Source organism: Suillus subaureus, assembly GCF_016647635.1.
Source record: "Suillus subaureus strain MN1 chromosome Unknown BJ212scaffold_38, whole genome shotgun sequence".
Lineage (NCBI taxonomy): Eukaryota > Fungi > Basidiomycota > Agaricomycetes > Boletales > Suillaceae > Suillus > Suillus subaureus.
In genome coordinates this window covers 120,394-133,971 of record NW_024538594.1, presented here as the reverse complement: position 1 = coordinate 133,971, position 13,578 = coordinate 120,394, and the positions used below count along the sequence as shown (strand labels likewise).

The 13,578-nt window shown below is 47.2% G+C and overlaps 6 protein-coding genes across 6 annotated transcripts; 2 read left to right on the top strand and 4 right to left on the bottom strand.

The window, feature by feature from the left end:
- The first annotated feature begins 1,042 nt into the window (after nt 1–1,042).
- BJ212DRAFT_1383237 (uncharacterized protein) lies at nt 1,043–1,871 on the top strand. The gene is made up of 3 exons (XM_041336729.1): nt 1,043–1,224; nt 1,279–1,451; nt 1,512–1,871. The coding sequence occupies exons 2-3, from the start codon at nt 1,400–1,402 to the stop codon at nt 1,757–1,759; spliced, it is 300 nt and encodes a 99-aa protein (XP_041188613.1). The 5' UTR covers nt 1,043–1,224; nt 1,279–1,399; the 3' UTR covers nt 1,760–1,871.
- Nucleotides 1,872–1,991: 120 nt separating this feature from the next.
- Nucleotides 1,992–3,314, bottom strand: BJ212DRAFT_1579984 (uncharacterized protein; the record flags this gene model as incomplete). Its single annotated transcript, XM_041342269.1, has 3 exons — nt 2,945–3,314; nt 2,650–2,897; nt 1,992–2,477 (listed from the first exon to the last, which is right to left on the bottom strand). Exons 1-3 carry the CDS (start codon nt 3,000–3,002, stop codon nt 1,992–1,994), a joined length of 792 nt encoding a protein of 263 aa, XP_041188612.1. The 5' UTR covers nt 3,003–3,314.
- Nucleotides 3,315–4,017: 703 nt separating this feature from the next.
- BJ212DRAFT_1280728 (ATP synthase subunit H-domain-containing protein) lies at nt 4,018–4,322 on the bottom strand (the record flags this gene model as incomplete). The annotated part of the gene is made up of 2 exons (XM_041331573.1): nt 4,018–4,177; nt 4,228–4,322. 2 exons carry the CDS (start codon nt 4,320–4,322, stop codon nt 4,018–4,020), a joined length of 255 nt encoding a protein of 84 aa, XP_041188611.1.
- A 4,633-nt stretch (nt 4,323–8,955) lies between these two features.
- Nucleotides 8,956–11,105, bottom strand: BJ212DRAFT_653187 (guanine nucleotide binding protein, alpha subunit). Its single transcript, XM_041343751.1, has 10 exons — nt 10,812–11,105; nt 10,239–10,749; nt 10,013–10,163; nt 9,905–9,957; nt 9,664–9,857; nt 9,495–9,603; nt 9,381–9,435; nt 9,197–9,329; nt 9,101–9,134; nt 8,956–9,047 (listed from the first exon to the last, which is right to left on the bottom strand). The coding sequence occupies exons 1-10, from the start codon at nt 11,004–11,006 to the stop codon at nt 8,998–9,000; spliced, it is 1,485 nt and encodes a 494-aa protein (XP_041188610.1). The 5' UTR covers nt 11,007–11,105; the 3' UTR covers nt 8,956–8,997.
- On the top strand, nt 11,069–11,918 carry BJ212DRAFT_1485023 (cyclophilin-like protein; the record flags this gene model as incomplete). Its single annotated transcript, XM_041340912.1, has 6 exons — nt 11,069–11,139; nt 11,213–11,228; nt 11,290–11,328; nt 11,378–11,539; nt 11,591–11,803; nt 11,868–11,918. The coding sequence occupies 6 exons, from the start codon at nt 11,069–11,071 to the stop codon at nt 11,916–11,918; spliced, it is 552 nt and encodes a 183-aa protein (XP_041188609.1).
- Nucleotides 11,783–13,557, bottom strand: BJ212DRAFT_1383192 (F-actin-capping protein subunit beta). Its single transcript, XM_041336728.1, has 8 exons — nt 13,527–13,557; nt 13,143–13,408; nt 13,050–13,110; nt 12,803–12,916; nt 12,648–12,730; nt 12,339–12,583; nt 12,181–12,282; nt 11,783–12,131 (listed from the first exon to the last, which is right to left on the bottom strand). Exons 2-8 carry the CDS (start codon nt 13,267–13,269, stop codon nt 12,015–12,017), a joined length of 849 nt encoding a protein of 282 aa, XP_041188608.1. The 5' UTR covers nt 13,270–13,408; nt 13,527–13,557; the 3' UTR covers nt 11,783–12,014.
- Between the last annotated feature and the right edge of the window lie 21 nt (nt 13,558–13,578).

Here is a 13,578-nt window from a genome sequence, read left to right as displayed (position 1 = left end):
AGGCCCGTGCATTTTTTGTCCACAATTAAGCGTACCCCCTGAAGCATGTATCGTTGTCATTATGGCTGTCACTCCGTTGAAAATATTGTCAGCCAGGAAGGTCACAATGAGAAATATCAGGATCTTTCTAGATTGTTGATACATGGCATGCAACCGAGTGATCATGATGACTTGTAGCATGTTTCAGTCAAGTCGATATCACTGAGTTCTCGCAAATGCTAAGCTCACCCGACACCATTGCAAATGCCAAAACACTCGTCCAATTACATATGACGAACAATATCCGGCCTGAGGAATCCAGTCAGTGATCAGCTCCGGGTAGCACACTCCAAACAGACTCACATCTGTGGCAGTATAATGTGGCAGTCATCAGTGAACGAAGTTGGTAGAACATCATACTCACCCCTACAGGGCGCCGCGGTTAATTGGAAAGGAATAGCAGGCATTAGTGAAGAAGACTCACTGCATCTGTGATCGTGATCGTCGGAGTGCTACCTGTATGCAGCCGGTCAGAAGAAGCAAAGACATCGAGAACGTGAGAAGACATACCTACTGTGCCCAAGCTGATGGTGAGGGATAATTCATAAGTACAAGCATAGTCCTGAGCCTTCCAAACATACACAGTATATAATATTCCAAGATAGCGCACCTAGGATACTTTCAAGTCAGTACAGCATGACAGCCGTGATGGCAAGCACTGGCAAGCTACATACACCGAGATACATAACTGTCATCAAGGACCAGCGTTGCCTCTAGAATCAAATGTATTTTCACGTGTGTTCCTCTGACATGACTCTGCTCACCCAAATCAGTTCTACCTATAAAACCATTCTTAGCGAGATGGCTGCTCTGGTCATAACATCAACATACCTCTTGTCCGAATGTAAGTGCTGAAAATACTTGTAAGATATCAGCAATTCTTCAATACTATTATGCTCACCCCAGTCATACACCACTACAACAAAGGCGCCAACTGAGAAACCGCAGTCGAGGTTAGATTGAGACATCAGCTTCAATATCCGACTGCTCTTTACGAACCTGTAAAGTAGCTTAAATCACGATATACATTAATGTCCGGCCACCAAGTGGGATCATTTGAAACTATGGTCATATTGGTAGAGAATGTGTAGGTGAGTGATGAACTTGGTAGACGTATGGCGATGGCATATATACTACTACCCAGTGCTTGGATCGGCACAATGAGATCTAGGGTGACGTCGGTTCCTGCCTCGGTTAACCAACATCCAGGGGCAGAGCTGTCCATGATTTCTAACATACCTCGAATACAGACAGAAATAAGAGGCACTGGGAGAAAATAAGACCCTAGGCTGGGCGTTGCCCTTACGACCACTGGAAGCCTTGAAGTTGACAGGCTCGTGCCATAAGATATTGATATCCGATGATGGTGCTCTCGATTAGCGCAGCGGGCTTGCCGAGTCTCAAGTCACTGCCTGTTGGCACGTCATCAGAAAGTCAGAGATGGAGAAGATGCTACAAAGTAATAATAGTACTAGTCATTTCTGTGGGTTCCCAATGCACGCCCTCAAAGTTCAGCGTTCGAGGCTTAATTCAATGCGGCATGCGCCGCTTCCCTCATCCTGCACAAATCTTCGTTCCAGGAATCTGTCGCCTCGCGCGCAATTCGCCATCTCCTGTCCCAGTTATTTGGCTGTCATATCACAGGAATGAGAACAATGTAGTGGTGGGTAATGCCGCTATGATGAAAACACGCACCACGCTAGATCCATCGTGCAATTGATTGAATGCTGTCGGGATGGGAGGTAGGGAAATAGCTAGCATTGTTAATTGTGCAATGCTGTGGACAGAAACAGAATAGCATGTTGAGAACGACGTCGACTACGCACCATCCATAGGTAGACCTTAAATAAAACCCCCTGATCACAATCCTTTTCCATATCCTCCGCGGCGTTCTCGAGGAGAAGATCAAGAATGGATAAGCACAGCATTCGATAAGGGGGTGTCACACGATGTCAAAAAATGATTACGCCGAGCGGCGAGAGGCCAAAATAAACCAAGAAAAGAATCCGGCGAAGAGTTTTTGATGAAATGTAAAACCACTCCGTGACCGCGTTAGACAGCCCGAGAAGATCAACGCGAACATCCGTGAGAGGTATATACGTCCTCATGTGAAGCCCCGTTTCGAAGACCAAACGAAGTAAGCCCGACACCATCGGCGAGATGCACATTTGGCGAAAAATTTGGGGTACGTCTATGCGCTTTGGGATGCGACCATTTTTGCCCCTAAATTGTGCGACTGTACGGGGGGGAGACAGACAGACCTTCCAAGGATCCTTGGGATGGACGTAAATCAGTTCGTCCTTCTCAAACCACGCATCAGCAGCTGAAACTTCGATCTTGAGGAACCCAGCCAAATCCTTTACATCGCTCGCTTGAGCTGTGAACAGTTTATAGTTCGTGTTAACCGACAGCTGAGTCGTGAACCTTCGTTCCACGCTCTTCGTTAGAAGATTCGCAGAGATTCCGTCCAAGTCAGATGTAGGGAGGAATAAGTTGGGAGAACAATTTCACACAGCTGTATGTATCGGATTGTTAGTTGATCTCACGACACTGTCGAGAAGCTGTTGAAAGACTTACACGAATTTTGCGTGCCTTGTAGCTACGACATACATTCCCCCAACACCAATTCCTGACGTCATCCTCATTACAAGTGCTCTTGGGGGTAGTCCGTGCACCGAGCTTCCAGTGGAAGAACATGTTAGGAACAACAATTTTCATACCGTTGTCTTTGCTCTCGATTCTGTTAAGGTGTGGCAGGCGGTAGCAGTAGAAGTTGTCATCGACATCGGGACAAATATTCACAACTCCTACAGAAGCTGGCTGCCATGCTGGCCAGATATATCTAACGCTAGGCTCACCTAGTCTAGTCAATTCACAGCATGTCAAGAGAATGGAAACGACGTACATTGCTTATGGACATTTTGTGAAAGATTCACCGGCATATTGAGCGGAGGCCGAAGCATTTAATAAAGCCTGCTGTTTTCTCCTCGAGTGGGATAGAAGATCGAAAAATGTGCGTTTGAGAAGAAAGCGTGGGCTAGAGGGAGACCGCAAGATATCTAGGTTGTGGGGTTTGCGTTGCGTTTCTGTGAACAGAGCACTCTAGGGACTGGTGATGGTGTGAATACGAGCGATGCTTCCTCGGATCCGAGTCCACCCCAACGGATCCCGCCCCTACTATCACCGAGACTGTCCCCACCGCAGGAGAGCAAGAAGCAAATAGAGATGGAGGACTATATTGAGGAGGCGTTGTCGGGAGGTGATCGTGTATGGCTGACAAGAAGAACAGGAATTTGCAAAGAGCGCGAATTGATGCTGAGTTGCCGGGTTACGAATGCTCCCGAGTCGCGTGCAAATTCATGGACAGACCTTGCTCTCGAGACGTCCTGTATGAAATCACTCGCTCAATGGCCCCTATACTAACTTGACTCTTGATCATACTAACACCTCCTGTGAGGCAGTGACGATCATTCATTTTGCAGGTGGCAGCTACACTGATCCGGGTGGCACTGGACAAGAATGCTTGGCATACTCCTTCTTTCATTTCTGATGAACTTTGACATCTATATCATACGGACCTTTATAATCCGACGTCGGGACTTGACAGGCACCGCCATACTTTTTGACCTCCAACACACATCTTACTTTCAAGTATAAGTTTGTATCCCTCGCTCAGCCTTATGTCAAGATTCGTACTTTCTCCTCTCGATGATTGCACTCCACCCTTGGAAGAGGAGCCACCCATAATCTCGCTATTGCTCTGCTGTCTCAATTGGAGAAACGAGGATGGAAAATGGTTGATATGCCCGAAGAGTTGCTGAGGGAAGTCTTCGAAGTTCCGAGTTTGTCCCGCCAATAGCCACATTCACAAGACAGCCCTCCTTGCACTCGGAACATCCGTTCTGCATATGGCTTGAAGCACTGGTGCAAATGGTATTGCTCAGACGGCGCGTAACTATCATAAACTTTCTCCGCCCTTTATCGAACGATATGGCGCTGAGGTTCATGTGTTAGCCAATAAAACCATAACAATGAGTTTGATGACTTACTGATGAGAGGATGTAGCTGGGCCATGTATGTGACCATCCACATAAGATAACATGATGCCAGCGTAAGCATGATGGCCGTACGAATTGTCCTGCATTTGAGGGTATTAGTTCGGATTTTGATAAAACAAAGAAAGCATACGTTTGATGCGTGCCCTTTGGAACGAAGAGGTAGCCGCAAGCTATTAGTCCTAGGACTATGGCGAGTATGAAAATCACCGGGATGACGGATGCCATGAAAAGTTGTAGGAGTCCTAGTGGCAGAAGTACTAGGTTAGCCTGAGCGCAGCGGGCACACATTATATCTCACGTGACACGTTACTACGGTATCACCGTGTCACGGATCACAAAATTCGTTCACATGTTCTTGCCCTTGTTCCTCGAAGTTTCGATGCTTATTTTTACAACTTTGAATCTCATTCTTTGCATGAAGTCCCAGTGCATGTTACTGCTGCTTTAAGATGATACCCCAAGGAGTAAAGGTATCGTAACGTGCATTCAAACTGTTAGCATCTTGACAAACGACTCCTGATCGATGGAACAAGAGATAGACACTCGAGTTTTCCAAGTAGACTACAAGGGAAGGGAAGATGCTTCAGCCTGGACCGCACGATGTGGGATGTGGATGCAGCCAATTGGGGAGGAATCAGAGGGAGCGCTAGGATAGGAGCGCTATGATACGGCGATCGCGCGAACTAGGGCAGGTACCGAAGAAGCAGAAAGAAGGTGTCTATAATTATCCTCGGTAGTGGAAATAACCAAGTCCTACAGGAAACTCCGCTAAGCTTCCTGTCAACGGGAGCCTGGAGGTGCGGTGGGTTGTCGGCTGCTCGGGACCTCGGGTTGGATAGGTCAGTTGATTGTTGGCCCCGCTTGGATCTCCCTTACATTCTATGACTGATTTTCCGCCGTTAGAAAGGAATAGCTTCGAAGGGGTGTTGGACAGGTGTCGATACAGTCTCACCGACAATTTGAGACGAGTTCATATCATACTGTAACTCAAGGCGCCTAAGGCTCGGTTCGATCAATGAATCACATGATTTCAGTGATAGAAGTTAAACAGAGTTCAATTGTAGAAGATCTGCAGAACGAACGCCAGCGGTGCCACTTCAATCGTTGCAACCATCGCATGCGTGACTGCCTTGCATTTTTATGACGAATTGGTCGGGTCCGAGGGCGGATTTCTCAGTCCAGTCCGCAGTCTAATGAGTAGGTAGGGTAGTAGCATGTTGTCGTCTGGGGACTCGTCCACCGATCATGGCTCTACCCGACTTCGTGGGAAACTACTTACTCTCGTTTAATGCAGGAACCAATGTCCTCAGAATCATATGTATTTCCTGACTCCTCGGGCTTGGCATACTGATGTCAGTCTCCCATAAAAACCCTGTCGTTTATTACATTGATAGTCCCTACGTCCACCTCGTCCGCCCCACGCCTATCCTTGAATAGTAGCATGACCCTAGTCTCAAATGATCCTATTTGGTGGCCAATAATCAATTCAAATCGTGTTGCCAGCTATTTTATGGGTACGTGGAGACCAGCTCAGATGATATCTCGATCTCATCTCGGTCGTGGTGCCGCAGCTGCCGGTTCTACTGGAGTGGTATACGATTTGGGTGAGCCACATAGTCTTCAAGAACCGTTGACATCTTTATCGTATTTCTAGTGCTGACGTTGGGACAAGAGGTGGGTCGATGCCATTATTGGCAGTCATCTCGCTCAGAAGGGTATTATAGGTCGAGCTGATCTGGGTGAGCAGAGTCTCCAGTCAGAATAACAACATGGAATTTTATTTCATTTGCGGCAGAAGCAACCCTGGTCCCTGATGTCCATTCTGTATCTCAGTGTATGTGAATTCCGTTATAATTCCGCAAGTTGTGCTGACTTGAAATATCTTACATAGGTCCGATACCTTGGAGTAGTATATTCTATGTACGTTTGGTTGGTCGACCATTTGTTCTTGTGCTAATCAGTCATCTCTCGTAATCAGCATCCAGATTCTTGGTTTGTCACCTCATTCACCGTGTTCGATTCTTCTGACCAACAGCATACTACTTACAGACAGTGTTCCGACGATCTCGGTCACAGACGCAGTGAGTAGTCTGCATCGATGTCTGCCAGTCCTGTCCAATCAACCACATTCCCATGTAGGGGTAAGACTCTTGACCAGCCCATTGGTTCAATATATTAACTGTCGCAGCTGTGAGCGTGCTTCGAGTCTATGGATCTCAAGGCTGATCGCTAACTTGGTTTGTCAGGCCACTTTATGTATAACGCAATTATTTGGATGACTCTAGCCGTAAATGTAATGCTGGGTGGTGAGATCCCCTTTGTAATATTCTAGTGACATTGCTTGACTGAAACACCATCCAAGTCATTACGACGACTCGGTTATATGCAATGTATCAGCGATCCAGAAAGATGCTGATATTTCTCGTGGTCACCCTCCTGGGGGTCAACATCTCCAACGGAGTGTTGCTCGCAATTGGAATGGGGCGCGCTTCAGAGGGTAGGCTTTAGTGAAACACTTGACGGCCCAGGCTCATTGACAGTTACTTGCCAGAGGAGCTCATTTCCTTCAGCACCTACCAGTGCATTGTCAGTTACGAGGGAGATGTCCAAATTTTGAAGGCCATGCCTTGGATACTCAGCCTTGCATGGGAAGTCCTTGCATTGTGTCTCGCAGGCTGGATTGCGGTACATCACTTCCGTGATCTTCAGCGACATTCAGCAGGAGGGATTATTGGAGATTTTGTCACGGTGCTAATGAGATCACACCTGATTTATTTTTCCAGGTGAGCCCATAACGTAAATGTGTTATCTTTTCCGCTGAAACTGCGCATGTGCTAGCTTCGTTGTCGTTTCTTGCTTCTGGCTCGGTGAGGTTTCTCCGACGTTCACAACGGTATATCGATCTGTTATTGTCCTTGGCATACTACGATGATTTATCATTTCTATAGGACTTAGTTTCCCTGAAATCCGAGATTTATCGTGGGTTCCTTCAAATCATCTTGGTTGTGCAGATGTTTGTGGTGGGACCACGCCTGATCCTTAGCGTTCGACGTTATCGCGCTGAGCTCATGGCCTACCCCAGTGCAGGTACAGGCATGGTTTCAATTGCTCTACAAGAGCGCGGGCATGCATCAACTGCCAGTAGTATATAGCACGAGAAATGATCTATGCGATTAACACATGTCGGGTACTCTGTAGACTGTAGTGCGAAGAATGTCTGACACCCATATCCTTGTGGAAAGCGGGATTGATCAAGCCAACGGCTCGACGGAAATGACATTTGTTTGGCTAGTACCCCCTGCCACTCTCAGCCATTAATCACTTTGCACAGCGCCGAACACCTTCAAGTTGTGAGTGTATTTATCCTCTATCGACCTCCGGGACACCTTGCTCACCGGAGCTGTTCTGTTGTTAGTCCATTATATCTGACAACCTCACGCCTGTCCAAAATCATTGCTGATACATTGACAGGCTGAATGGTTTGGTCTACCAAGTCATGCCGACATGTCACATCGCCCATCCGTACACAACCCTAGCGAGCCTGAGCCTCTCCACGATCCCTCGTAATGATGTTCAGCATGACCCTCGTTATCTTCCCATGGTGATTCTCGCGACCCTCTGTACCTATACAACCATTGTTACCATGTCCGCCATCGTGAGGTCCTGAATCAGCGCGAAAGTAACTCTAATTTTTGATCGCGACTCTCCACCCCCGCAATGCCTTGTACCAGCTCGATTCCCGTCATTCCCGCTATCCTGGTGATTTCCCACCTCAGATATTTACAGGTTCGTGCAGAGAGTGATTTCAATATTCAGGATAGCTCTCCTGCATCGTATTTACTTGGTCACTTCAGTCACGGTAAGCGGGAACGTTCACACCCCTTGTAGCTGATGCAGCCCTGTTTGGTGGCTACTATATTTTGTCATAGTTGTTATGTCAATACCACTGCAGTACAGCTACGCACAGCCTGCTTTTGTCCCATTCAGGACATCCTCCAGAACAATAGAATCTTGCGCAGAAATATAGATGATCACACTGCCTGACTCTGATATCTTCGTGCATTGGAAAACTTCAATCTACGGGGATCTTAACAAACATAGGTATCAAATGATTGAATAACATAACATAAGTAGCAACACGAATGATGAGAATACAATAGGGTCACTATACCGACGACGGCGGGAGAACTTGAAGCTTGGTATAACGTGTTGACGAAACCGGAACCATAGAACATCGTTGTGTGGCAGAAGGTGGCAGGCCTATCAAGCAGTGGTCAGAGGTTTAACCAAATACTATTTAGCCGCCCCCGCTTTCCATATATCCTAATGTAGGGGGGACTTCGTTATCCTCAATTGTGCGTCTCCACGCATCAGTGACATTCGGCTACAGGGCCAACACCTAGGAAATGAAGACTACTTGGTGTTCTATGATTGATTTGACAACATGGCACAGGTGGGCCAATGAAAACCTCAGGCACGGATGCCGCAGATCCAATGGCCCTTACCGTTTTGCCAACATATATGTTCCCATGGAATCTGCATCATCCATGGATCATAATTGAGCAGGCATCATCTATAGCCATGAATGGAGGTCGAGGTCGGGGTATATTACTCCCTGTACGCGTACAGTACTTGTTGGGATAGAATAACGAGGAGCAGCAAGAACAATGATAACAGACTCGTCACAAGACCACAGGAGTACACTCTGGATGTTACAGAGGAGCGAAATGACGAAAGTGCAACACAAAACACAAATAATATAAGAGTGAAGAATAATGTACGTCAGACAACGGAAACAAATTCGTGTATAGAATAGCAGTTCGACAAAAAAGCATAACAGGTCCTAGCAAAGTTACGCAGTATCATGATGCACCGGGTATCAAACATACCATCGTGAAACTCAGACGAGCGCGGCAGATTGCAAGTATCCTCGGAAAATCGAGTCTCGCACTGCATGGTGGATAAGTTGCCGAAAGGCTGTGGTTGCAATTTTTAGAACATACCGTTTCCTATGATGCTTTGGGTTGCTTTGGTATCCTGAGCGGCCGCCAAGGCATCAGTCCGCGCTAAACGGGCAGTGAAATGAAAACAGAACGTACAACGACGTTGGTCAAGTGTGTGTACAGCACACGTCTGTTTTCGTTATTCCGTCTGTGGACTTGAAGAAAGTGGGCACGAAAGTACTGTACAACCGACTCGTACTCGTTTGGACGGTCGCCATACGAGAGAATGCTGAGACCAGCTTCGTGAGCACGCTATAAACGCAAATTACGAAGACCTTACTATTTCGAGACGGATAGCCCTCGTTCAAGCTTCTTTCTTAGGATATCAGTCTTGTCTGCGATGGGTAGGTTGTATTAAAACACTACATGGGACCACTAGCGTGAAACAACCCACTCAAGAATAAGACTAGATGGACCTTCTTGAGGAGCTGATTGGAGCAGATTTGTGTAAAGAGTTGAAGCGAGTCGTCGATACGGTTGGTGCGGGGGTCTTCCTCAAGGTACTGGGGAAGAAGCACCAAAGTATGTAAAGATACCAAAAAAGCAGGTGATGAAGCTCTTACCTGATCGAAAGCACTGATTGGGCTGACAAAAATGATGGCATTTGCGTCGTCGAAATATGGCACCCACGAATGACGCTGTCCCCTGGCGCCACCAACGTCAAACAGATGCCACGTCACAGTCTTGCCGTGAATGTCAACGTCGAAAATATGCTCAGCGACACCCATAGTTTGGATACGTGCATGGAGAATATCGTCTATGAAGAGGTGAGCACAAAGACATCGGCTCGACGAAAACGCGCACCAGTGGACGGCACATAATTCCGTGCAGAGATGCGTGAGATGTCATTCAAGAAACTGCGTAAAATTCCATTTTTAGAGAAGAGGAAGATGCATATATGCACATACTCACAACTCTGACCACTCGTCTAGCTTTAATTTTCGGCTTGTCATCAAGGCACGAACAACCTGGTTCTCCCACAAGGTTCGGATATCTTCCCTTGATTGTTCCAGCATTCTTGCGACGTCATCCACAAGAGGGTCAGCATCAATAACTGACAGAGCTGTTCCGGGACGCTCAATCGTCAGTTCGTCCTCGGGTGAACTGGGCTTTGGTTGCCTGCGGAGTAGCTTCTGACCTTTTTGGATGGTCCTCGCCTGCCATCCGCTTCGAACGTAAACTTCGCCTTTGCCGGACCCCGACACAGAAACACCCCCACTCAAGCGATCAGCAAGCTGAGGCTCGGTATTTGTGAGTGGTAAAAGCCGTCGCCGAAGATCCGATATCGCAGTAGATCCCCGAATGGGACTAGAAGCAGTTGGACTAGTGGGTGATGTAGGTGACGGCGGTGAAAGGGCAACACCGATTTGTGAACTGTGTATACTGGGTGTTGCCGAACTTGAAGCCCGGGGGGGAAGATAATCACCGAGTTCCTGACGCTCGAGAGTGCTCTGAGAGTCACTCCCATCATCGATGTCGTCCCAAGCTTCTAGGGTTGTAAGGATCTTTTTGATGGATCGCACGACATTGAAATATACGACGGTTCTCCATGACATGCGCTCGCTTTCAAGAGAAGCAGGGCTATACATGAGCTGGAACTGCTTTTGCAGTGTCGATTTGCCAGATTCGGCCTGGCCGAGGAGAAGTAGCTATCGCATACGACGGTGATTAGCTCCACAACCTAATCGTGCTCAAAAAGACTTGAAATGACCTTGACATCACTTTTGGACTTTTTCAATTTTTCCCTCTCAAACCTGAGTTCCTCGTCTATTTGTTCTGAGATTCGACGCGCTTCAGCTTCGTGCTGCAGCCGAACATGGCGATCTGAGTCTGATTCTTCAAGAGGAGGCCGTATAGCAAGAGACAAGGGGTCATCTTGACTACGAATAGAAGAAGTTCGCATCATCGTGGTACAGAGGCAAGAGCTGAGTGAGGCAAAAAGCCGTTGATATTACTTATCCGAATTGAATGGCTTTGAGAGAACTATTAAAGACCAAGCAGTCACAGCCCGTTGCGTCACAGTCACATTATCACGCATGGTAATTCTCCTCTCCTCCATCAACGCATCTACTGACTCACAGTTTTCTTGTAGTCTGTAACGCTTCACACAAGCCACGGCGAGCTTAAGGTGCGCCTATATATGCCTAACTAAATCTCTGCGATTCACCCGGAAATTTTGGGTGATTCAGATCGAGATATTCTGTGAGGCTGTCCCAAAAACGGCAGAGGTATGACACTGTTTCTGTTTATCTCTCTTCCGAGCCTGACAAGCCCTAGAACTTTCTTGCGCTGTGCGCTTCGAATTATTATGACAACTGTATATTTCACCGCAACATCAAAGGTTTCATGACCCAAACGGGCGATCCTTCTGGCTCTGGAAAAGGTGGCCAAAGCAAATGGGGAAAACCATTCGAAGACGAATTGCGGTCCACGTTGAAGGTAATGGATACGATCTTTGCCGAGCAGATGGATCTTCACGTTTCTACATAGTTTAACAATCGTGGTATTGTTGCCATGGCAAACTCCGGCCCCGACACGAGCAAGTCGCAATTCTTCATAACCTATGCAAAACAGCTTCATCTGGACAACAAATATACGATCTTCGGCAAGGTCATCGATGGTGCGGACTCCACACTTGATGCTATGGAGCGCGTTCCTGTGAACAATAAGAACAGACCGCTCTCCGAGATCAAATTGACACATGTATGTTATCACTAGTGGACTAGGCACCAGGTGTGCTAATGTGATCTTCTTTGATGATCATTAGGTGACTATCCACTCGAATCCAATTGCGGACGCTCTGTTAGTTCCACGCTGATCCTGAATGTGAACCTTCTGTATCAGTTTGAGTGCAAACTCCAAAATCGTTACATCCGATGGATTTCCTTTACTGCTGTAGAACACCCGGGGTATGCTAACGCTTGATAAATCCAACCAGCTCTTTCTGCAGCTCTCTTTGCTGTCGCGCTTTTTCTAGGTCATCTACGCTCCGTAGATCATAGACAATATCACGAGTTTTCCCGAAGTACACCTGTGGTGTGATCAAGTCCCTGAATGTCGAAAGAAAGAAAACTTCGTACCTCCTGGAGAAGATTTCTCATTTTCATTTCCATCTCTTCGATCATCTTTCCTGTGTTCGTAATATGTGAAGTCGGTTCATGAACGGGCCAATCCTGCTCGGTCTGCGTGAAGTGAAGGTGTGTGACAGCCCCATCTCAGGTTAGACGAGGAAGCCTACCTGTCTCGTCATGCTTCCACTTAAAGTAATTTCCCCCGACGACTTCCATCCCTGCTCAGAAACCCTTTTTTCTGGTTCGCCGAGAACGGAGGTTTCATCGGCCTTATTGTTCTGTTTCGTCACGAGCTCTAACATGACAGTAGATGTGAGCTTGTAGTGCGCTTGTCTTCCGCGCTCCGCGGTCTCGAAGACGTGGATCGAGTCCCATGAACCTGAGGGCTCGTCAGGACTTGTGGGTGTCATTGCTAAGGTGCAGGCAGTTAAAGACTTGATCTCAGAACGGTAAAAACACATCAGTCCGCTACCTACCCTTCTTGAGCAACACAACGCCTGCAAAGCCGCCATCTTCGAGGTCCCAAAGATAAACAGAAGACACGCCGCCTTCGTAATATCTATTGCCAAGATTTATTAGATAATACCTGTGCAAAGATTCATTGCAAGCGTAAGCTATGTATCACACGTACAGTTCGCGGTATGTATCGAACGCCTCATTGGCGGCAATCTCAAGCTTGCGAAGCTTCGGTGTTGGTGCTGTACCATCTTCTATGGGTGGATCGTATTCATTCGACCAAGGTGACCTGATGAAGTGTGTTAATATGTGAAGCACATTGACTCAGATACGTGAAATAGGACTAGAGTCCTTGTCGTTCCACGAGATCCAACTTATGCAGTCACCCTGAACATTCACCGGAAGCGCAGCAGAAGACTCACCGATAACTATCACCATCCCTGTTGTAATCGCATGCAAGATAATCCTTCCCTGTTGCGCGGTCTGTCTTGACCTTCAGGGCTGGTCGACACTACCTAGAAGGTCATCTGCATAGTCCGGGCAGATCTGTATGAGTGCATTCACGTTCTCCTCGACATTGGTAGGTGGAAGACGACGCATCAGATCGAGCATTGAATCAACTGGGTCTGGCCCTTCTGCCATCGCGAACTGCTCTGTGGATGATCGTGTGAGCTTAGACGGAATAATTGATCAACGAACTTGTTGAAGGAAACTGGTGTTCTACTGATCGAGTCGCATCTGGGTTCTGAACAGCATCCGGCGGCAAGGCCAAAACAGGATGTAAGTCGGCCTTTCTATTTTCTTCCGAAGCGCTTTACCACAACAATCAATGGCGATTGAACTATTCTCCTTTTCTACAGAGTTGATATGGCACATCCTACTAATTCTTACTCCAAAGGATATTTGTCGCTGTGCAATAGTCGGTTGTTCCATGTTGCTTCTCAGACGAAC

Excerpts from the sequence above, each read along its gene's own strand:
- BJ212DRAFT_653187 (XM_041343751.1), bottom strand. The coding sequence starts at position 11,006 with ATGATGCGAACTTCTTCTATTCGTAGTCAAGATGACCCCTTGTCTCTT. Across the intron at positions 9,858-9,904 it reads GAATTATGTGCCGTCCACTG|ACGATATTCTCCATGCACGT; the intron begins GTGCGCGTTTTC and ends ACCTCTTCATAG. Across the intron at positions 9,604-9,663 it reads CAATCAGTGCTTTCGATCAG|TACCTTGAGGAAGACCCCCG; the intron begins GTAAGAGCTTCA and ends CTTCTTCCCCAG.
- BJ212DRAFT_1383237 (XM_041336729.1), top strand. The coding sequence starts at position 1,400 with ATGATGGTGCTCTCGATTAGCGCAGCGGGCTTGCCGAGTCTCAAGTCA. Across the intron at positions 1,452-1,511 it reads GCCGAGTCTCAAGTCACTGC|TAGTCATTTCTGTGGGTTCC; the intron begins CTGTTGGCACGT and ends TAATAATAGTAC.
- BJ212DRAFT_1383192 (XM_041336728.1), bottom strand. The coding sequence starts at position 13,269 with ATGGCAGAAGGGCCAGACCCAGTTGATTCAATGCTCGATCTGATGCGT. Across the intron at positions 12,584-12,647 it reads CGTTGTGTTGCTCAAGAAGG|CAATGACACCCACAAGTCCT; the intron begins GTAGGTAGCGGA and ends CCTGCACCTTAG. Across the intron at positions 12,283-12,338 it reads GTGGAAGCATGACGAGACAG|ACCGAGCAGGATTGGCCCGT; the intron begins GTAGGCTTCCTC and ends CACTTCACGCAG.